Raw genomic sequence first — 22842 nt, forward strand, 5'->3', positions numbered from 1 at the left:
TAGTGCCTTTGTGTGTGCACAGGTGCAGAGTAAAATACTTTTCTATGTTCAGCTAATAAATGGAGAAATAGTAGAGCAGACTAGAATCTGGAGCCATGATGGCAGTGAGCTTAAGTGCACATTCTCCTTACAAGCATTAAAAACAGACCTGGGTCAGTAGTGTTTACACATTTTAGTTTTCAGATGCAAAAGTTACAGTCAAAGAGGCTTTTAGCTGTAAAGACAGTTTGACTCAGGTCTGGTTGAGTCGGGGGTTAGTGTGAGGAGATGCCAGAAGAGAACTGAGCTGATATAAAGAATATGAGCAGAGATGTCTGCACCAAGGTTATTATAGTTAACGAGAACTAACAAAATAACAAAAACGAAAATTGAAAAAACATTTTCGTTAACTGAAATAAAAATAGAAACTAGAGTTTTTAAAAAAAACGATAACTAACTGAAACTGTATTTTGTGGTTACAAAACTAATTAAAACTAACTAAAATTATAGTGAAAATGTCCTTAGTTTTCGTCTTTGTCAACTTTTTTCATTCATAATTCAGTGTTTCTATTTCAACATGTAGGAACACATGGTGAATATGTTTACTGAGACTGGGATGTTTACACTAGAACCAAAATACAAAACAGTTAATAACCTTATTGGGGCTGAGATGATAAACCAAAGGAAATAAAGGCACATACCCATTACAAAAAAACTAAAACTAACACTAAAACTAAAACTAAGCATTTTCAAAAAATAAAAACTAAACTAAAATTAGCAAACTCACTCCTCCTGCTCATTCTGGCCATGAAGGCCAACTGCCAACTTGTTGTTATCGATGTTTTACTGATTTTATTGTTATTATTATGGTATTGACATCAACCTGCCAAAGGGACTAAAGATGGAAATTAGCTGTTGGCTATAATCTTGCATATTTACATGTATATGTTCATTAATATGTATTGTCCCTGTTTTAAATAAATAAACTCAAAGTCAAACTCTAAAAACGAACTAAAACTAACTAAAATTATAGTGAAAATGTCCTTAGTTTTCGTTTTTATCAACTTTTTTCATTCATAATTCAGTGTTTCTATTTGAACATGCAACACATGGTGAATATGTTTACTGAGACTGGGATGTTTACACTAGAACCAAAATACAAAACAGTTAATAACCTTATTGGGGCTGAGATGATAAACCAAAGGAAATAAAGGAAACATACCCATAACAAAAAACTAAAACTAACACTATTATTATTATTATTTTGTCTATTTTGTATATTGTTAAATGTCTTTTCTTAGATTGTTATTTATCTTATCCTAAAATTGTGTGATTTTCTGCGGCTGTAACAAAGAAATTTCCCCACTGTGGGATTAATAAAGTCAAATCTAATCTAATCCAATAAAAACTAAACTAAAACTAAGCATTTTCAAAAAATAAAAACTAAACTAAAATTAGCAAACTCACTCCTCCTGTTCATTCTGTTTTATTGATTTTATTGTTATTGTTTTGGTATTGACATCAACCTGCCAAAGGGACTAAAGATGGAAATTAGCTGTTGGCTATAATCTTGCATATTTACATGTATATGTTCATTAATATGTATTGTCCCTGTTTTAAATAAATAAACTCAAACTCTAACTCTAAAAACGAACTAAAACAAACTGAATTTGAAAACGAAAATTCACATCGAAATTAAAACTAAAACTAATAAAAAATCCCAAACTATGATAACCTTGGTGAGTCCTTTCTCCCATGGCATTGTGGGAACATTTAGTGGTGTATTGGGCGTAGCAGAGGGTGTGTGGTGAAGGTGGGGCAGAGGGGGGAGGGGGTGGGGTTACAGGAAGAGCATCTCCTTGCCTAAAACACTGTCCTGCATCTCGGGGAGCTGCCTGGAAGCCTGCCAGAGAGCTAAAAGACTTGAGCTCAGGGGGCGTCTGACCGCTGCGCAGCGCACACTGCGCCACCTCACAATAGGCACTGTAATACAAACCACACACACACAAACACACACGCACAGACACACACACTGATTAAAGAGCACATGCACACGCACACACACACCCTGTCGTATGCGTGTGCACAGAACAAACTGTCTGACACGTCTGAGGAGAGAGGACAAGGACAGAAATCTTACAGTACAAACTGCTACAATCTCATTATTATTATTATAATCAAATTATTTCCTAGTTATTAAAGGAACACTCCACCGTTTTTTCATATTAAAACATGTTATTCGGGTAAGTAAGACGAGTTGATACAGACCTCTTGCGTCTCAATGCGTGCACTCAATCGCCCTGGCGCGCGGCGCCACTTGGCTAGCACTTAGCTTAGCCCAGTTCATTCATTAGGATCCAAACAGATGGACAGTTAGAAGCGACCAAACTCCTCCACGTTTTCCCTATTTAAATACAGCTACACGAGTAGTTCAACGACCAAGTATCGGCGCAGTAATATCATCACTCCTGAGGGGAGAAGATTTTTCAGGAGTGATGATATTACTGCGCCGAGTCGAAGTGCTCCCAAGTGCTATTCCGCCATACATTATAGTTCTCCTTTTTATCCGCTTAGAAAAGCGCCACGTTTTATTTTGTGTGGCCATACTTGGTCGTTTAACTACTCGTGTAGCTGTATTTAAATAGGGAAAACGTGGAGGAGTTTGGTCGCTTCTAACTGTCCATCTGTTTGGATCCTAATGAATGAACTGGGCTAAGCTAAGTGCTAGCCAAGTAGCTCCGCGCGCCAGGGCGATTGAGTGCACGCATTGAGACGCAAGAGGTCTGTATCAACTCGTCTTACTTGACCCAATAACATGTTTTAATATGAAAAAACGGTGGAGTGTTCCTTTAAGAGAGCATCTTATATTTTGTTAGCGTTAGAGTGTCAGATGGCTATACAAAGTATGGATACACAACTAAAACACACATTTATGTTTATGACAGTTTCATTTACATGTTTTCAAATAAGGAATCTATTGGGGATATTGTTCATAATATAGTAAAGTAGAATATTGTTATTGTGACATTAAAACACAGTTGCCATGTCAGGGATGAAGCGCACCATCGTGTAGACTGAGTGAGAGATGTGTGGGTGGGATGCGTGCATGTGAGCAGAAAATACTGTCAGGAAGATTCACCAAAGGATTGCACGCCACTAAACAATCTGCACAAATAATAAGATGAAGCTGGTTTAATTCTCAAAGCACCTGAAAAGGCTGAAACGATTTGGTAATGTGCATATATTTGGTGCAAAATCTTCTATGCTCATTCCTGAAAAAGGTCCAATTCAAAAAGAAAAGCACATCTTAAGAGAGTTGGAGGTGACAGCAGCACTGATAAACTGCCGATATTGACCGATATATCTGTATATATATATCTATAGATATATCTGTTTCTATCTGAATATGTTATCCGATATGTACCGATGTAAAACATTTTATTTATAGAACATATCATGCAGAAAACAATGCTTGAGATGATTTAGAATGGTTTATTGCTGCAAAATCCAAAACGATCTATTTTCTTTCCAGATCACAGAGTCATTATATCTTCATTTTTTACCTCTATAATTGAGATCTGTATCAGCATTAAAAATCCCAAATCTGGTTTCTTTCTGAACGATTAAATTCCTCCAAGTTCTGAGGAATGTTTCTGCACCTCGTCAGTCGGGAAAAAGCTCATTTTTCTTTTTTCCCCATCGCCACTGTTTTGCCTTCTGTGTAACTGCTGCAAAGGCAATATTTATACTTTATGCAATCTGACGCAAAAAGGGCAATTTGCTTTCAACCTTCATGGGCGTTTTTGCATTGCATAACCCTGATTGCACAAAAGTTGGGATGCTGTGAAAAGCGTCAGAACGCCAGGAAACAATGATTTACAAATCCTTTGCAACCTACATCCAAATGAAAACAGCACAAAGAAAATCTTTGTTTTATTAAATATATACATTTATTCATTTGATGCATTAATGCATGTTTTTATTTACATTTTACACAGCGTCCCAACTTATCTTTAGTGAATGGGACCTTGAGGGGCCTGCAGAGTTTCTGGTGCCGTCAGCGGCTGCAATCCTTTCTTTGTGTGTATGAATGTGAGTTACCTCTGATTAAGTAGTTTTACTAGCTTCCTGAACACTATTATTATTAGATATTAATATCAGAGTCAGTCTAATTTCCTTTTTAATGGCTAATTCAATGTGGAACTTGTGACTTTTGATTTCTAGTCATTTGTCACGCATCAAATAGCACTTAAAGTTCCTGTTTGAAAGTGGATAATTATTTTAACATGTCAGAACATTTTTTGTGTCTACATTGCTGCTGACATTCTTAAAAAAAACAATTATGACTAATATCAGGTATTGTTACCTCACAAAGTATAATATCAGTAATGACTGTGAGATCTAAGTGTGGAGTGAAAGAGGGACAGGAATGAAGTGGAAAAACGACCAACACATCCAGGAAAACAGACACATCAACGCAAGAACAAAAGCCGAAGGGAAGAAGAAGAACAAAAGAAAGAGCGGGAGGAAAGTGAATGATTGAAGCAATAAAAGAGTTTCGTCTTGTCGGGCGCTCTGACCTCATGTTCTCCATCGTGTCTTCTGGCATCGGCGCCACCGTCTGCACCGCCGGAAGGTTCTTACTGGTCGCACCGTTGACGAAGGACGAGGAAGAGGAGGAGGAAGAGGAGGCGGAGTCTGTGGCACCTGGAGAGGAGAGGAGAGGAGGAGGAGGAGGAGGAGAGGAGAGGAGAGGAGGAGGTGGAGGAGAGGAGAGGAGAGGAGAGGAGAGGAGAGGAAAGGAGATGAGTGGAGAGGAAAGGAGGAAAGGAAAGGAAAGGAGGAATGAGGAGAGGAGAGGAGAGGAGAGGAAAGGAGGAAAGGAGGAAAGGAAAGGAGGAATGAGGAGAGGAGAGGAGAGGAAAGGAGATGAGTGGAGAGGAAAGGAGGAAAGGAGGAAAGGAAAGGAAAGGGGGAATGAGGAGAGGAGAGGAGAGGAGAGGAAAGGAGATGAGTGGAGAGGAAAGGAGGAAAGGAAAGGAAAGGAAAGGAAAGGAAAGGAAAGGAAAGGAAAGGAAAGGAAAGGAAAGGAAAGGAAAGGAGGAATGAGGAGAGGAGAGGAGAGGAAAGGAGGAAAGGAAAGGAGGAATGAGGAGAGGAGAGGAGAGGAGAGGAAAGGAGATGAGTGGAGAGGAAAGGAGGAAACGAAAGGAAAGGAAAGGAGGAATGAGGAGAGGAGAGGAGAGGAAAGGAGGAAAGGAAAGGAGGAATGAGGAGAGGAGAGGAGAGGAAAGGAGATGAGTGGAGAGGAAAGGAGGAAAGGAGGAAAGGAAAGGAAAGGGGGAATGAGGAGAGGAGAGGAGAGGAAAGGAGGAGGAGGATGAGAGGAGAGGAGAGGAGAGGAGAGGAGGAGGAGGAGGAGGAGGAGAGGAGACCTTTGACCTTTAACAAACCCTTTATTGGTCCAATTTTATAATCACAAAAACAAATGCAAGGAAATTAGACATGCGCCCTTATCACTCCACAAAAAAAACAACCAAAGAAATAAATAAAAATAAAATAAAATAAAATAGATACATATGTATACCAAGGTTATTATAGTTAACGAAAACTAAAGAAATAACGAAAACTAGAATTGAAAAAACATTTTTGTTAACTGAAATAAAAATACTAAAACTAATAAAAACTAAACTAAAACTAAGCATTTTCAAAACATAAAAACTAAACTAAAACTAGAAAACTCACTCTTAAAACTAACTAAAACTAACTGAATTTGAAAACAAAAATTCACAACGAAATTAAAACTAAAACTAATGAAAAATCCAAAACTATTATAACCTTGATGTATACCCATACAGATACTCGCACACACACACACACACACACACACACACACACACATACATATATCACACATACATATATATATATACTAGATATATACAGATACATACACATATCACACATACATACACCACATATACATACATATATATCATGCATATATATACACACCCACACTTACATACATATACACACTTTTTTTTTTTTTAGAAACTGAGGATGAGCGAAACACTGCACAAAACACCTCCAAAACCCCAAATAGAAATAAATTCTTCTACTTCTGACACCGTTTTATAAAACACAAACTCTATTTTAATACGTGCAGCCACTAGACCCTTTAGCATTGGCTCAATGTTGGTGGATCCTGTTCTCTTTTTTTTTTATTCCTCCTTGTGAGTGATGAAAGAAGCATTATTGTAATATGAAACAAGCGTGACGGAGATTATCGTGCAGGATAACAAGAAAGGAAATATCTGAATGTCCCGGTCAGCCGCCGACAAATTGAGTTTGGATCGTATTTCCCCGGATGTGCTGCTGCTTGTCTTCTGGTAATAGCCCCTCGTTTTGTGAAAATAGCTTTGCAATCAATATGAGAATCCATTGCGGGGAACAAATCCCTTCCTTGTCCATTATGCATGTATGATACAGTCCAATATGTCTGGCAGGAGCACAAAGCCGTGAATACTAATCCACTCTGCCACTGATCTGCATGTCAGCATATGTGTTTTTGATTCTTTGCTTGTTATCAATTTATTCTGATTCATCACCATATTTGGGTCAAAGAATATCTAATATTTTTTCCCTGCATGTGAAAGATGCACAGTCTGACAAATTAACTTTCTCATTAGTGGCCAGGGTTTATTACACTCGCTGTGTGGACTTCAGTGATCTGGATCAGATCCCAGCCTTGAAAGGGGCTGAACTCATCATGAAAGCTTCTGCTGGAGCTGCTGCTGCACTTTGTTTCTATTCTAGTTTGTTCTGGCTGTCAAAGGACAGCAGAATAAAGCTTCAAAGAGTTTTTTGCAGCAAGAGAAGACACTCGGCTCGGCTTCTTGGAGCAGCTGGAGGCCTTTCACATAAACACGCCGTCATACTGCAGGTGTTGGTCTGCAGCCGCTCCCTCAATAGACTGGAGCTGTATAGATGCAGCTCAGAAATATACACTACTGGTCAAAAGTTTTAAAACACACCAACTTTTCCAGAATTTAATTGAAAATGATGCAGTTTAATGTCTCAGTGTACTCTGAAATTAATGCACATTTGCAACATTTAAAATTCTTTATTGAGCATGATAGTGTTTTGAAAGTAAAAAAAAGATTCAAAATCACATTTTATGTTGGACTAAAGGACTAAAAAAAGACACAAAATGACCAAAAAAGACACCAAAAGACACAAAATGTCTAAAAAAGACACAAAATGACCAAAAAAAGACACAAAATGACAAAAAAAGACACCAAAAGACACAAAATGACTAAAAAAGATACAAAATGACCAAAAAAGAAACAAAATGACTTAAAAAAGACACAAAATGACCAAAAAAAGACACAAAATGACAAAAAAGACACCAATAGACACAAAATGATTAAAAAAAGACACAAAATGACAAAAAAAGAAACCAAAAGAAACAAAATGACTTAAAAAAGACACAAAATGACCAAAAAAGACACAAAATGACCAAAAAAAGACACAAAATGACTAAAAAAAGACACAAAATGACCAAAAAAAGACACAAAATGACAAAAAAAGACACCAAAAGACACAAAATGACCAAAAAAGACACAAAATGACTTACAAAGACATGAAAAGAATTCAAAAATGGACAAAATAGCCCAAGACTCCATAGAGTTAAGTTGTTAACCCATTTCTTGTTCCCTGAAAAAGGCCTACTTGTATAATTCTGAAATGTACATTATTTTCCAGTTTTGGTTAAGCTTACCTTTTTTTATTTACCTCTGGCAGTTCACCACTTACCTTTGGACCCTTTCAAGCTGTTCATTTGACTTGAACTGCTTGAATTTCAATAAAAAACTGGAAAAATTGGGGTGTTCTAAAACTTTTGACCGGTAGTGTATACGGGCAAAATTATCCAAAGATGGATTTAGGAGGTAAATTGTAAAGAAGCTGTGTGTGTGTGTGTGTTATCTCACCTGTAGTGTTGATCATGCTCTTGGGTGTCGCTGTGGCAGCAGCGAAGATGTTTGGCGTGCTGCCGGCGGTGGCGGCGCCACTCGTGGTCGGCGTGCCCACCGTGTTGACTGACAGGCTGCCAGGCGGCGGCTTTTTGACAGGAACAACGACGCTCCTGGAAGAGGAGAGACACAGACTAACATCAGACTAACCAGACTAAACACACTGATACTTCTCATCAAACGCTCCTCAAATAACCAGCCAAAGTCAATTATTTCAGTCTCAACTATACAAAATGAATGTGGCCTTGGTTTGCAAAATGAAAACATCTTTTACCTTTTATATATGCCATTTACTTAACCCATAACCTTAAAAACACTTTAAATCTTCTATAATCTCCCAACTTTATGCTTCACCTTAACTTATTAAATCTAAATTTAAACCCATTTAACAATTATAATCCGTTAACAGGGTGTCCTTTATTGCATTTAACTTGTTTTGACCAGATTTCTTGAACAAATTAAAGACATAAATTTGATATATGTTATGGAGATGCAAAAGAAAAAGGCTAATGTGTGTCTCTGTAAGCAGAAAATGTGTCTAGTTTTTTCTATGTTAAAATAAGAAATATAAACATAAATACCATAAACGCTCAAAGTAACATATATGTCACATCACAGATCTTTGACATTTAGGGCTAGTATTTTTTTTTTTTTTTTTTAAACATCAGAAATGTGTTCTATGTGTTCCACTTATAGAACACATCCTTTAAGGAGAACTGGCTCTGGGTTCTTATGGGTTAAGTTAGTTTTGAATGCAGGAGTAATTCCACAGTGTGGTAACAGTACTTCTACTTAATTAAAGGATCTGAATACTTCTTCCACCATAGAGTATAATCCATGAATACATTTATCAAAACACAGCACAATAAAATCAGATTTGTTTTCTAAAATGACAACAATACAAGCTTGTAACTAATAACTACTGATTGTGAGTATTTAAATGTTCAAAGTAAGCCGTGACTAATGAAGTCCTGCTTCATATTAACCCATTGAAGCCTGGAAAGCGGCGTTTTTGTCGTTTTGTAGTATTTGTTTAAGCTCTCAAATACTTTTTGAATTTCATTTCTATCTGCTACAGAGGCTGAAAAATCTATTATTTAGTAGAAGAGTTGACACTTCTGTTGAATTTCCAGAAAAACTTCAGGTTTTAGGGGCTGATTTTATAATCGCCCAGAGGTTTTACAGGCGTTTTAGGCCTAAATGGGTTAAATATGGATTTTCCATGATATGGAGCCATTCGTGATCTATTATGCACGCTGTCTTCAATCAATAAGTTAGCTTTTAAGGACACAGAGCAGCATCAAGCAGACTAAGTGATGTGCAGCAGATAGAAGCTCAGAGAACAGGCTGCATGCTAGCAGTTTGGACAAGAGAAGAAAATCTGATCCTTTAGTTTACGTCCTGTCATGTGCAATGACTTTATTATTCAACAGTATCTCTAACCCTGCATAAAAGTCCAAAACGAGGAGAGAAAATGAAATTAACAGCTGTTCAGTCATGTTTTAATATCTATATAAAATCATTGTATTTTAAACGTGCCTGTTCTCAAATATTTTGCACACAAGAAAATAACAACTCACTGTGCAGAGTTCATATTGGTGCAGTATTGACGTTAAAATAAATCAATGTTTTTCAAGAAGTGATGCACATTAAAAGCATCAACAGAAGATCAGTATGAAGAAGAAGATGACTTTATTAATCCCACAATGGGGAAATTCAACCTCTGCTTTTAACCCTTTATCCTTTTTTACACACAAGTGAACACACCATGCAGGGAGCAGTGAGCAGCACATTCAAAAATCTTTCCTTCCACATGCCATCACACTGTACAATAACAAATAGTCTGGTTCATTTCTGTCGTTATGCACTTTATGTGTTCTTTATGCACACTGTTCATTGCACCTTATTTGTTTCATAGCACCAACATTTTTATACTGCATATTCATATTTATTCTGCACTGGAATTCTATTCTACTCCTTAATACATACTCCTTCTTTAGACACTTTATTTGTATTTTTACATTACATTTTATTGTATTTTTATATTTTATTGCTTGAAGTATGCCTAGGTTGTTCTTTTTATTTAATTATTTAATTGTGTTGTTATTGTCTCTGTGTGTAATGCTGCTGCTACACTGTCATTTCCCAGCTTGGGATAAATAAAGAACATCCATCTATCTATCTATTACTGCGCCCGGGGAGCTGCAGGAGGGTTAGGTGCCTTGCTCAAGGGCACTTCAGTCCGAGACCTGTCAGTACCGGGATTCGAACCGGCGACTCTCCAGTTACAAGCACAAATCCTAACCTCTCGGCCACGGACTGCCCCGATATGGGCTATGGCTATGGGCTGGAGACATGGCTATGGGCTATGGGTATGGGCTGGAAACATGGCTATGGGTATGGGCTGGAGACATGGCTATGGGCTATGGGTATGGGCTGGAGACATGGCTATGGGCTATGGGTATGTGCTGGAGACATGGCTATGGGCTATGGGTATGTGCTGGAGACATGGCTATGGGCTATGGGTATGTGCTGGAGACATGGATATGGGCTATGGGTATGGGCTGGAGACATGGATATGGGTATGGCTATGGGCTGGAGACATGGCTATGGGCTATGGGTATGTGCTGGAGACATGGCTATGGGCTATGGGTATGTGCTGGAGACATGGCTATGGGCTATGGCTATGGGCTGGAGACATGGATATGGGCTATGGGTATGGGCTGGAGACATGGATATGGGTATGGCTATGGGCTGGAGACATGGCTATGGGCTATGGGTATGTGCTGGAGACATGGCTATGGGCTATGGGTATGTGCTGGAGACATGGATATACTGATGGATGTGTCTGGTTGTTTTTCTGCTTGTTGCAGGTGGAGCAGCGGTCTGACCTGTCGAAGGAGTGGAACTGCATGGGCAGCATGGGGTGGGTCTTCAGGGCGGGGTCGGGGTGGTAGGGCGTCGGCCCCGACTCCTGGCCCAGATCACCGCCGTCCAGAGGAGCCGCCACCAAACTCTTCAGGATCTCCTGCAGGACCAGAGAGAGAGAAGCTGTGAGGATCAGAACTCATTCTTGGCTGGTTTTCAACTTGTTATAAGGCAACTGCAACTTTGTAAGTGTTGTTTTCAATTTGGGGTTCAACATTTAGTATGTTGCAAACCATTAGGTAACGCTTTATATTAAGGTCCTTGTAATAACCATTAATTAACAAGTAATAAGGCCCTTGTAAGTCCTTACAAGATGCTTATTAACATTATTGTGTGTTTATAAGCTTATATAAGTGTTAATAATGGCATTACAAACACCCATGACCCACCCATTATGTCTTTGCCATGCCTTTATTAATCTTATTTTGTTTGCTTATTGATATTAAAATATACTTTATTGCTCATCTATTATAAGTTAACTATAAGTTAACTATGCTTTTTGCAACTACCGGATCTAAAGCGTGAACAATGCCTTATTACTTGTTAATTAATGGTTATTAAGGACCTTATTATAAAGCGTTACAAACCATTATTATTTCCTCCAACAAAATCCAACATGGAGAACAACTAAAGTAAAAACTTTTCCCTAGCAGTAGACTATAAATATTGTTTTATGTAATGTTAAGTTTGACAGCTGGACCATATTGAGACCATTATTCCTGTTGGTATAGATATTAACATTTTTATCTGCTCTTTCTTTCTGTCTATGTTGAAATACACACTGCTGCTGCTTTGTAGCTGTTGTGGAAGTAAGAAAACCAAACAGCATCCTGTCTTCGTTCAACACAGCTTCCTCCAGGAACTCCATCTGGATAAGTGCCACTACTACAGCAGTATGAACCCACATTAAATAGATTTAGTTGTGATTTAACTGCAAACAGATCAAAAGGATGCCGAAATTACTACAACATGCCGTTCTCTAAAAAGTCTGAGTTCATGCTTTCTCAGATCTGTCCCCAAGACGACAAGAAAACAACTTTTAAAATGCTTGTTTTCTGAGTTTGGTTCTGTCAGGGCTGTGTTTGCAGTACAGAGAATCTAAACGCTGATAGATTATTGCAATACTAATTTCTCACTCGAATTGAGAAATTTTGAACTTGCATAACTTGCAAATGACAAAAAACTGATGTGCAGCATTATGTGATGCACTTGACATTATTGAATTTGACATTTATTTGCATCTTTCTGCTGACTGTGATTGTAATAATGCCACATGAAACATCTGTTTCCAGCTTGATGAGAACACACCGTAACAACAGGGAGCATATTTTAAAGCTGGATGAACTTCTATAGCCTTATTGAAAGATGCATGTGTGGAAAAGATCTCAACCCTTTTAAGATTTAGCTTTAAAAATCAGTCTCAGGTGATCAAACTACAACCACACAGCTGAAAATACAGATGTGGCTTGATCGTTAACACCATATTTGGAAGAATGCATGTGAATAAATGTGTTTCCCGACAACACTGAACCACGCTGATCATCTCTAACGGTGTATTCAGACCGGACGCGTAGCGAATATTTTGCGCGACAAGATTACATACAAAGTCAATGCAAACACGCGAATAGACGCAAATTTTTGCCGGCGGCGCGAATCGCGGGTTTCGCGCGACGCGAATGCCGCGAATGTCGCGGCGCGAATGAAACAACGCGAATTCGCGCGACTTCAATAAATTCAACTTGGGCGAAATATTCGCGTGACGCTGTGTCGGGACAGCCTATCAGCGTTGAGATTCTGGACGACAGTGACGTCATGCATCCCGGGAACCCGCCTATTCCAGAAAAATGGAGGAGAAACTTATTGTTGCGGTCTGTGGGCTTCCCGAGCTTTTTGACACATCATCACCCTCCTACCGCAACCGGAACCATAAAGATCTAGCCGGATGATGTCACTCACCCAGACACGACGGCGTGTTTTCCGACGTATCTCGGACTTCCAGAGCAGGTACAGGGACGCTATGCTTGTCATGGTTGATGATAGAATGAAATGGAGGGAATTATTTGGCGCTAAATAGTCTCTTGGGCGAAATTCGTGAGTTATTTACTCGCGCGATCAACTCGCGCGAGTAACGCGACGCGAAAATTCGCTACACGTCCGGTCTGAACACACGGTAAGAATAAATTCAGACAGTCAGCTGTGATGGTGGTCTCTCTCTCTGACCCACCTTCACATTGATGCCTTTGTTAGTCTGGCTGATGCTGGAGATGGAGGAGGGCGGGGCTTGGCTGGCGTTGGGGTTGTGAGGAGAATCCAGAAGACTCTCCTGAGACCTCCTAACATCTGACAGACTACACAGCAGGTCCGTCCCTCCTCCTCCCCCTCCCCCCAGGTCTCTGTCTCTGTCCCTGTCCGTCTCCCTCCCCACCAGGCCCAGACCCAGACCCAGACCCATCTCCGAGCCGTTCAGGGACCCGGCCACGTGGCCCTCCTCTCCGATGCCTGAGTCCGTGTGGGGGAGGCCGGCCCGGGGGGAGTCGTCCACGGGGGTGGGGGTCTGCTTGTCCCGGTCTGAGAAGACTGTGGACGGATGCTCTGCAGGAACACAAACAATACAAACAGCTTATTCTTGTTGCCAAGAATTTCTACAACATGTCGTCTGTTTTTATTCTTCCTCTGCCTTTTCTCCTGTTTCAAATAACCAGCCCAAGTCAATTATTTCAATCTCAACTATACATAATGAATGTGGCCTTGGTTTGCAAAATGAAAACATTTTTTACCTTTTATATATGCCATTTACTAAAGTAAGTTTTAGAGGAGTAAAGAATAATTCCACAGTGTGGTAACAGTACTTCTACTTAATGAAAGGATCTGAATACTTCTTCCACCACTGAGTATAATCCATGAATACATTTATCAAAATACAGCACAATAAAATCAGATTTGTTTTCTAAAATGACAACAATACAAGCTTGTAACTAATAACTACTGATTGTGAGTATTTAAATGTTCAAAGTAAGCAGTGACTAGTGAAGTCCTGTTTCATATTAACCCATTGAAGCCTGGAAAGCGGATACGTCGTTTTGTAGTATTTGTTTAAGCTCTCAAATACTTACAAGTACAAAAACAACACAAATGGCTTATTTTTGTTGCCAAGAATTTCTACAACATGTAGTCTGTTTTTATTCTTCCTCAGCCTTTTCTCCTGTTTGTAAGCTTCATTTCTTTGTCGAGTAATAACCTTCTTTCTCTCTTTCATCGTCTCAGATGACAAAGGTTTTGTTGTTTGCCTTGAGGCCAGTTTTCTCTGCACAAACGCTACAATGATGAGTCACCATCAGCTCCTCTCTGATATTGAGGATATTGCAGTGAAATAAAAACATCTAGAACAGGGGTCTCAAACTCAAATTACCTGGGGGCCGCTGGAGGCAGTATCAAAATGACCAAAAAAAGACACAAAATGACTGAAAAAAACCCTAAATTACTTTAAAAAAAGGCACAAAATTACCAAAAAAAGACACAAAATGACCAAAACAAGACACAAAATTACAAAAAGACACAAAATGACTGAAAAAAACCCTAAATTACTTTAAAAAAAGGCACAAAATTACCAAAAAAAGACACAAAATGACCAAAACAAGACACAAAATTACAAAAAGACACAAAATGACTGAAAAAAACAATAAATTACTTAAAAAAGACACAAAATGACCAAAAATACACAGAATTACCAAAAAAAAGACACAAAATAATTTTAAAAAGACACAAAATGACCCAAAAAAGACACAGAATTACCAAAAAAAGACAGAAAATTATTGAAAAAAGACACAATTATTTTGCAAAGACAGAAAATTACCAAAAAAGACACAACATTACTTAAAGTTACAAAAGTAATTAACATGGTAAAGTGCCATTCAGATAAAACTCACATTAAACCTTTATATCAAGGTGGGGGCCACAAAATATCGTCACGAGGGCCGCAATTGGCCCGCGGGCCGCAAGTTTGAGCCCCATGATCTAGAATCACCTGTACTGGTCGGGGAGTTGATCTCGTGGCGGATGCTCCTCCCTGATAGGCTGGTGGACCTGCCAATCTCCCGCTGGGGCTCCAGGATGTCCCGGTACTTTGACACCATGAGGACGGAGATAAAATAGACGACTGCCAGCGCCAGAAACTGAGCCTGCTTACTGTCATCCTGCAGGAAACGCCACACACACATTTATTCAGTAAAAACAAGACAAAAACTAAATATATACAAGTGTTTTTCCTCTCACACACTAAGAATACTCACCACGTCTCTGAACACCACGGCTCGGAGACGGTTGATGTCAACATCCTGCAGGAGTCTGTCTGGATCCTGCTGCAGATGGAAACGCAGTGTGTCATGCATATGAACGTTTCTGTGTCAGGTTATAAGCGGCTAGTGCAGGGTGTGTGTTATATGTGTTTAATGTGTGTGTGTGTGTGTGTGTGTGGTACCTTGGTGGTGGTGGAGGCGCTGTGCAGGCTGTCCTGAGACTTGCTGCTGGTTAAAGACGACTTGCAGCTCCGGTCTCTCTGTCTCTGCCGGCACTCCAGACAGTTCCTCACTGCCACGCAGCACACTGAGGGACACACACAGGAAACATGTAAGTATAGTAGTAGTGGTGATAGAGAGTATGTGGAAAAAATGTGGTGCTTTTGTCCGGCGTGTCCCCTTTATTTGGCTGAGCCGCCTGACTATGTCTGGGAGTCAAACTCCCCAGTAAAAACGGTTTTAAACGTATAGTTTAATAAGTGAACCCACCGAGGCGGAGGCATTGCCTCATCAGGCCTCCTGACGACATGTTCTTCTCCGCTTCGATCTCGCTGAAGTTGAGAGAGCTGGCGAACACCAGGACGTCCACCATGGCCATGAGGCGGGACAGGAAGGTGACGGCCGTCTCCGAGGACATTCCCTGCGTCGCCTCGATGTTCTCCAGCTCCGTCTGCAGGAAGAGCAGCAACACACAGCAGCTCGCCAGTTATCAGGAGAAACAACACCACGGAAACACAAATAAACACTCAGTCACTGGTAGAAGAAAGGAGGTGAAGTATTATAGGATCTTCTTTTTTAAAACAATATAATTAACCTGGGTAACACTTTACAATAACCAACTAAATAATGTTTATAGATGGTTGATAAACCAATTATTAACCATTTACAAAGTGCTGTACATATTTAATCTTTAAATGGTTTCAACCAATTTCTTAAAGGTATATGAATCATTTCAAAATCATTAACATACTTATATGGTGTTAACCCATTGAGGCCTGAAAAATCGCTGGGCGATTTTAAAATAATCCTCTAATTTTCTGGAAATTCTGGAAAAATTCTGGAAAAAAAAGTGTCAACTCTTCTACTAAATAATAGATTTTTCAGCCTCTGTAGCAGATAGAAATGAAATTCAAAAAGGTATTTGAGAGCTTATACAAATACTACAAAACGACATATCCGCTTTTCCAATATACCATCTATTTGTCATTTATGAATGATGTAGTGAGTTAAACATTAATAAATTATGTATTTACCATTCTAAATGGTCTATATACGGTTTATAAATGATGATTAAACATTAATAAACTATCTGTTTACCATTTATAAATGATGGTTATTGTAAAGTGTTACCTTAACCTTTAGTAAATGTGTCATTATGAGTCCTAGAAGGAACATCAACCTGGAGTTTCATGCTGGTTCAGTGAATATTTATGATGAAATCTGGCAACATGATGTTTCTACACAACAACAAACAGGAAGTTCAGCCGATGACACACAGCTAGGGGACAGTGGGGTCGTGTCGGTGCACAGAAACATTTTGATATTTAAACAGACTCCTCCTCCTTCTGTTGAGGCTTAAATGTTCAGTTTATCTACACTGAGAACAGGTCTGAAGGCAGCACAGCAGGAGTTAAACACCGTGACTCCTCTCCAGAGAGCAGGAGGTGCAGAGTGAAGCATCCGGAGGGAGGAGGAGACAAACAGACAGAACAAGGTGAGACAGAAGGGCTGCTGGTGCTCTTAGCTCTCCTGGTGATGGTGGGACTCTCAACTCTTTACGCACCTCTCCCCCTGCGCCTCCTCCCCCAGGAACAGGGGTCACCTCCTCTCCCTTTGACCCCCTCTGGGGTCCGGCTCCTCCTGCCTTCTTCAGTGTTGATACAAATGGGACAGGCTTAGCAAGATGCAACCCCAAAGGACTTCAGGAAAACTCTTTTTTCTCTCATAAAACAAACTCTATTTATTGTCACCTCACTCTAATGCAGTAGTTCTCAAACTTTTTGAGTCGCGACCCCCAATTTAACATGCATGTTGTCTGTGACCCCCGCTCACTGAACACAATCTCACACGCACAGTTCAGATCATACAAAAAAGAAAGAAAATGACCAAAAAAGACACAAATTGACCACAAAATGATAAAAAAAGACACAAAATGACCAAAAAAAGACACAAAATGACCAGAAAAGACACAATATAACCAGAAAAGACACAAAATGACCTAAAAAGACACAAAATGACCAGAAAAGACACAAAATGACCAAAAAAAGACACAAAATGACCAAAAAAAGACACAAAATGACCAAAGAAAGACACAAAATGATCAGAAACGACACAAAATGACTAAAAAAGACACAAAATGACCAAAAAAGACACAAAATGACAAAAAAAAGACACAAAATGACAAAAAAAGACACAAATTGACCACAAAATGATAAAAAAGACACAAAATGACCAAAAAAAGACACAAAATTACCAGAAAAGACACAATATAACCAGAAAAGACACAAAATGACCAAAAAAAAGACACAAAATGACCAGAAAAGACACAAAATGACCAAAGAAAGACACAAAATGATCAGAAACGACACAAAATGACCAAAAAAAGGAAACAAAATGACCAAAAAAGACACAAATTGACCACAAAATGATCAAAAAAAGACACAAAATGACCTAAATAGACACAAAATGAACAAAAAAAGACATTAAGTGACCAAAAAGACTAAAACACATGAACACTTTAACACAGTGGAGACAGAGCTGACTTCCAAAATGATTTGGCGACCCCCAGAAATCATCTCGCGACCCCAATTGGGGTCCCGACCCCAAGGTTGAGAACAGCTGCTCTAATGATCCTCCTCCTGGCCTTTATCTATCTATTATTTGTATAATATTCTAACAATATGATACAAAGTGTTTGTAGAACATGTAGATACACTGAGGCAGACAATAAGGGAGGTATTGATTAGCAGCAAAGAAGCACAACAGATAGAAACACTATGGATGTCAGACAGGCAAGGTTTAGTGTCAGTCACAATGATAAATAAAGCAGAACGAAGGATTAGTAGAAGAGAAAAAGAGAGGAAGAAACTGCAACTTACAGTGTTGGCACTACTCTTAGAACTCTGCACATGCAAACAGACAAAACAGAGACAAGAAAATACACAGAATACATGTAACACAGAGAGGAAAAGAAAGAACAAAAAGATAATTAAAGGAAATAGATTATCAAACGATCAAATTATAAATAGATTGTTAATTCAAAGGATTAGAACAAAGATCAAATGAGGATTAGAATACTGAGCAGGAAGTGTTAAAGGTAAAGATGAGAGGAATCTGGGACTGTTTTTACTCATTTTTAAACTCAATGTCAAACTAAAAAGAAGTATAAAATCCAACTTTTTAGACTGATCTTTGATATTTTATGATTAGGAAATGCATCGACAGAAAAAAGTTATTTAACCCATAAGAACCCAGAGCCAGTTATCCATAAAGGAAAGTTATGAGGGATATATCACAGACCAAGTGAACCACGCAGAACATGTTTATGATGTGGGGTTTTTTTGTCATTGTGTCTTTTTTTAGTAATTTTGTGGGGGGGTTTGTGTCTTTTTTAAGTAATTTAGTTTTTTTCTGTCATTTTGTGTCTTTTTTTGGTCATTTTATGTCTTTTTTAAGTAATTTAGTGTTTTTTCAGTCATTTTGTGTCTTTTTTGGTCATTTTGTGTCTCCTTTTTAGTAATTTTGTGTCTTTTTTGTGTCTTTTTTAAGTAATTTAGTTTTTTTCTGTCATTTTGTGTCCTTTTTTTGTAATTTTGTGTCTTTTTAAGTCATTTTGTCTGTCTTTTTTGTGTCTTTTTTAAGTAATTTAGTGTTTTTTCTGTCATTTTGTGTCTTTTTTTGGTCATTTTGTGTCTTTTTTAAGTAATTTAGTGTTTTTTCAGTTCATTTTGTGTCTTTTTTGGTCATTTTGTGTCTTTTTTGTGTCTTTTTTAAGTAATTTAGTTTTTTCAGTCATTTTGTGTCTTTTTTTGGTCATTTTGTGTCTTTTTTAAGTAATTTAGTGTTTTTTCAGTCCATTTTTGTGTCTTTTTTAGTAATTTTGTGTCTTTTTTAAGTATTTTAGTTTTTTTCTGTCATTTTGTGTCCTTTTTTTGTCCTTTTTTTGTAATTTTGTGTCTTTTTAAGTCATTTTGTCTGTCTTTTTTGTGTCTTTTTTAAGTAATTTAGTTTTTTCAGTCATTTTGTGTCTTTTTTAGTAATTTTGTGTCTTTTTTGTGTCTTTTTTAAGTAATTTAGTTTTTTTCTGTCATTTTGTGTCCTTTTTTTTTAGTAATTTTGTGTCTTTTTAAGTCATTTTGTCTGTCTTTTTTGTGTCTTTTTTAAGTCATTTAGATTTTTTTGGTCATTTTGATACTGCCTCCAGTGGCCCCCAGGTAATCTGGGTTTGAGACCCCTGCTCTAGAATATTTAAAGTGTTTGTTACATGGGTTCTTATGGGTTAATCGTGCACGATCAACAGTGGCCTGAGCATGTGAGGGGTCAGGTTCTTTAGGTCTGAGTCAGCTGTTACCCTGCAGTTCTCCCTCCCACCACCGGGGGGCGGAGCACAGCCACTTACAGAGGGGGAGGTGGCAGCAGAGAGGAGCGGCAGGATGCCTCCGCAGGCGATGATGATGTTGTCCACCATCTGAGAGATGAGGTGGATGGTGTTGTGGACGAAGATGATGTTCTCGTTGCTGTTCACGAAATCCATCACCGACTTGGTGGAGTGGCTGCGACACAAAATAAAGATAAATAACATCAACACTGATGGACACAGACAGGAAACCTGTAAGTATTTTATTCTGAAGGGGCCTTTTTTAAGTTCCAGCATTTCTATTTTAGAGGAAAAAATGGAAGTGGTTATCAATTATTAAGAGTGTTTATTGGCTTTTTGGCTCATTAATGGACTTTTGATGCATTAAAGCTTTTGTCCTTAATCCTTAAATTTCATATTTCAAGACATTTTGAGTGACAATTAACTCCCATGTCAGGATGTTTTCAGGGAATATCTTCTTATAAAAGAGCTGAATCAAACAGTTGGATAATCGTTCGACACAAGATTAAATCACAACTATTTCTTAAAGGAATACTTTACCCCCAAAATGTTATAAAAAGCAATAATTCACCCCGTGTTACCTTGAATTTGTGGAGAAAACTTGTTTTTTCAGGGTGCCACGACAACAAAACTGTCTCAAAAACATCTGTTTACAACATTACCATTTAAGACACTTAACTGAGAGTGTTTCTATTAAGGTTGTAAACAGATGTTTGGATAGTTTAGAAGCCTTTATTTACTCCAACTTGTCAATGATTTCTCAGATTCTTGGTTTATCAAATTCAGGTTAATACAGGTGAGTAATGGTATAGACATGATCATTTTGGGATGAATTGTTCCTTTAAGCCAGTAGTTCTCAACCTTTTTGAGTCGCGACCCCCAATTTAACATGCATGTTGTCCGCGACCCCCTCTCACTGAACAGAATCACGCACAGTTCAGATCACCCAAAAAAGAAACAAATTGACCACAAAATGATCAAAAAAGACATAAAATGACCGAAAAAAGCCAGAAAATGACAAAAAAAAAACACAAATTGACCAAAAAAGACACAAAATGACCAAAAAAAGGAAACAAAATGACCAAAAAATACACAAATTGAACACAAAATTACCAAAAAAGACACAAAATTACCAAAAAAGACAAAATGACAAAAAAAACACACAAAATGACAAAAAAAAAGACATTAAGTGACCAAAAAGACTAAAACAAGCGGATACGTCGTTTTGTAGTATTTGTATAAGTTCTCAAATACTTTTTGAATTTCATTTCTATCTGCTACAGAGGCTGAAAAATCTATTATTTAGTAGAAGAGTTGACACTTTTTTCCCCAGAATTTTGCCAGAATTTCCAGAAAATTAGAGGCTTATTTTAAAATCGCCCAGCGGTTTTTCAGGCCTCAATGGGTTAAGCAAAGATGACATTCAGTGTTTCCACGTTGTAAATTTTTAAAAATTATATCATTGAAATTTTAACATCTGTGTTGAAATGTACGAATCTGAAGATAGTTTGCTATTTTTATGCCATCTTATACATTCTGACCAATCAATCCAAAGAACAGCTGATTAATCGTAATGGAAACATTAGTTAGTTGTAGAACTGTTTCACACGGCCATAAACATCATCAGCAACATGTTAAAGGTCCTCAGAATGCAGCTCACCTCCTCCACACATGCACGTCTGTCTCCAGGGCGAACAGCAGGTCTGTGAGCAGCCTCTGGTGCATCGGGGACCACTTGAACTCCGGGATGCGGAACATGGTGGTGCGAGGGCCGGGGCTGAACTGCCGCCGCTGCTCCTCCGTCATGGGCATCCCCCGGAAACCCAGATCCACCCGCAGGTCCCGCTCCAGCTGGGCCGCGGTGCGACCGTGGAGGGCCTGCAGACACAAGATCAGAACCAGTCAGCTTTCAGAGGGCTTTCAGTCCAATCCACTTTATTTATAGAGCACACTTTTAGCAAACACAAGGTTTCCAAAGTGCTGCACAAACAATAAATACATAACACAATACAAAGAGATGTAGAAAACAATAGATCAGTAAGATGCAATGAGATAAAATACATTAAAAATGGGATAAACATAAATAAAATAAAATGTAAAATGTACTGCCCGCACAAAATAAAATATGCATGAATACAATAAAAACAAAAAATCATAAAATCAACATAAAATCAACACTCTACGTCAGGGGTCTCACACTCAAACTACCTGGGGGCCGCTAGGCAGTATCAAAATGACAAAAAAAAAAGACACAAAATGACAGAAAAAAAACGAAATTACTTAAAAAAGAGACAAAATGACCAATAAAAGACACAAAATGACTAAAAAAAGACACAAAATGACAGAAAAAAACTAAATTACTTAAAAAAGAGACAAAATGACCAATAAAAGACACAAAGTGACTAAAAAAGACACAAAATGACTAAAAAAAGACACAAAATGACAGAAAAAAACTAAATTACTTAAAAAAGAGACAAAATTACCAATAAAAGACACAAAGTGACCAATAAAAGACACAAAATGACTAAAAAAGACACAAAATGACAGAAAAAAACTAAATTACTTAAAAAAGAGACAAAATGACCAATAAAAGACACAAAGTGACCAATAAAAGACACAAAATGACTAAAAAAAGACACAAAATGACTAAAAAAAGACACAAAATGACCAAAAAATACACAGAATTACTTAAAAAAATACACCAATTACCAAATAAGACACTAAATAACACAAAAGACACAAAATTATTTTAAAAAGACGCCAAATTACCAAAAACAGTCATTAAAGGGACCTTCCACACACAACACGGTAAAGTGCCATTCATATAAAACTCACATTAAACTTTCATATCAAGGTGAGGGCCACAAAATATCATCACGAGGGCTGCAATTGGCCCGCGGGCCGCCAGTTTGACACCCATGCTCTACGTGCTCAGTGCATCTCTGACTGAAACTTGGCTTGTAAACAGTTCAGATTCATGAGAGAAACTACAGAAGAGTTGTGGGAC

At 38.3% G+C, this 22842-nt stretch overlaps 1 protein-coding gene across 3 annotated transcripts in view; it reads right to left on the bottom strand.

Moving 5' to 3' along the window:
* nbeaa (neurobeachin a) overlaps positions 1–22842 on the bottom strand; it is a 182056-nt gene that overhangs the window by 46976 nt on the left and 112238 nt on the right. For 2 of the 3 annotated variants that reach the window (XM_059351419.1, XM_059351420.1), the window contains exons 24-36: positions 21496–21713; positions 19857–20010; positions 18337–18360; positions 17022–17105; positions 15728–15908; positions 15421–15545; positions 15233–15301; positions 14968–15136; positions 13168–13535; positions 10907–11043; positions 7974–8128; positions 4560–4686; positions 1843–1962 (exon numbers count right to left, since the gene is read on the bottom strand). In XM_059351419.1, the coding sequence (XP_059207402.1) occupies positions 1843–1962; positions 4560–4686; positions 7974–8128; positions 10907–11043; positions 13168–13535; positions 14968–15136; positions 15233–15301; positions 15421–15545; positions 15728–15908; positions 17022–17105; positions 18337–18360; positions 19857–20010; positions 21496–21713 (1931 nt within the window). The remainder of the gene's footprint in view (positions 1–1842; positions 1963–4559; positions 4687–7973; positions 8129–10906; positions 11044–13167; positions 13536–14967; positions 15137–15232; positions 15302–15420; positions 15546–15727; positions 15909–17021; positions 17106–18336; positions 18361–19856; positions 20011–21495; positions 21714–22842) is intronic. The other variant, XM_059351421.1, reaches the window with a different exon arrangement.

The sequence above is a fragment of the Centropristis striata genome, chromosome 15 (assembly GCF_030273125.1).
Source record: "Centropristis striata isolate RG_2023a ecotype Rhode Island chromosome 15, C.striata_1.0, whole genome shotgun sequence".
In the NCBI taxonomy this organism is placed as follows: Eukaryota; Metazoa; Chordata; class Actinopteri; order Perciformes; family Serranidae; genus Centropristis; species Centropristis striata.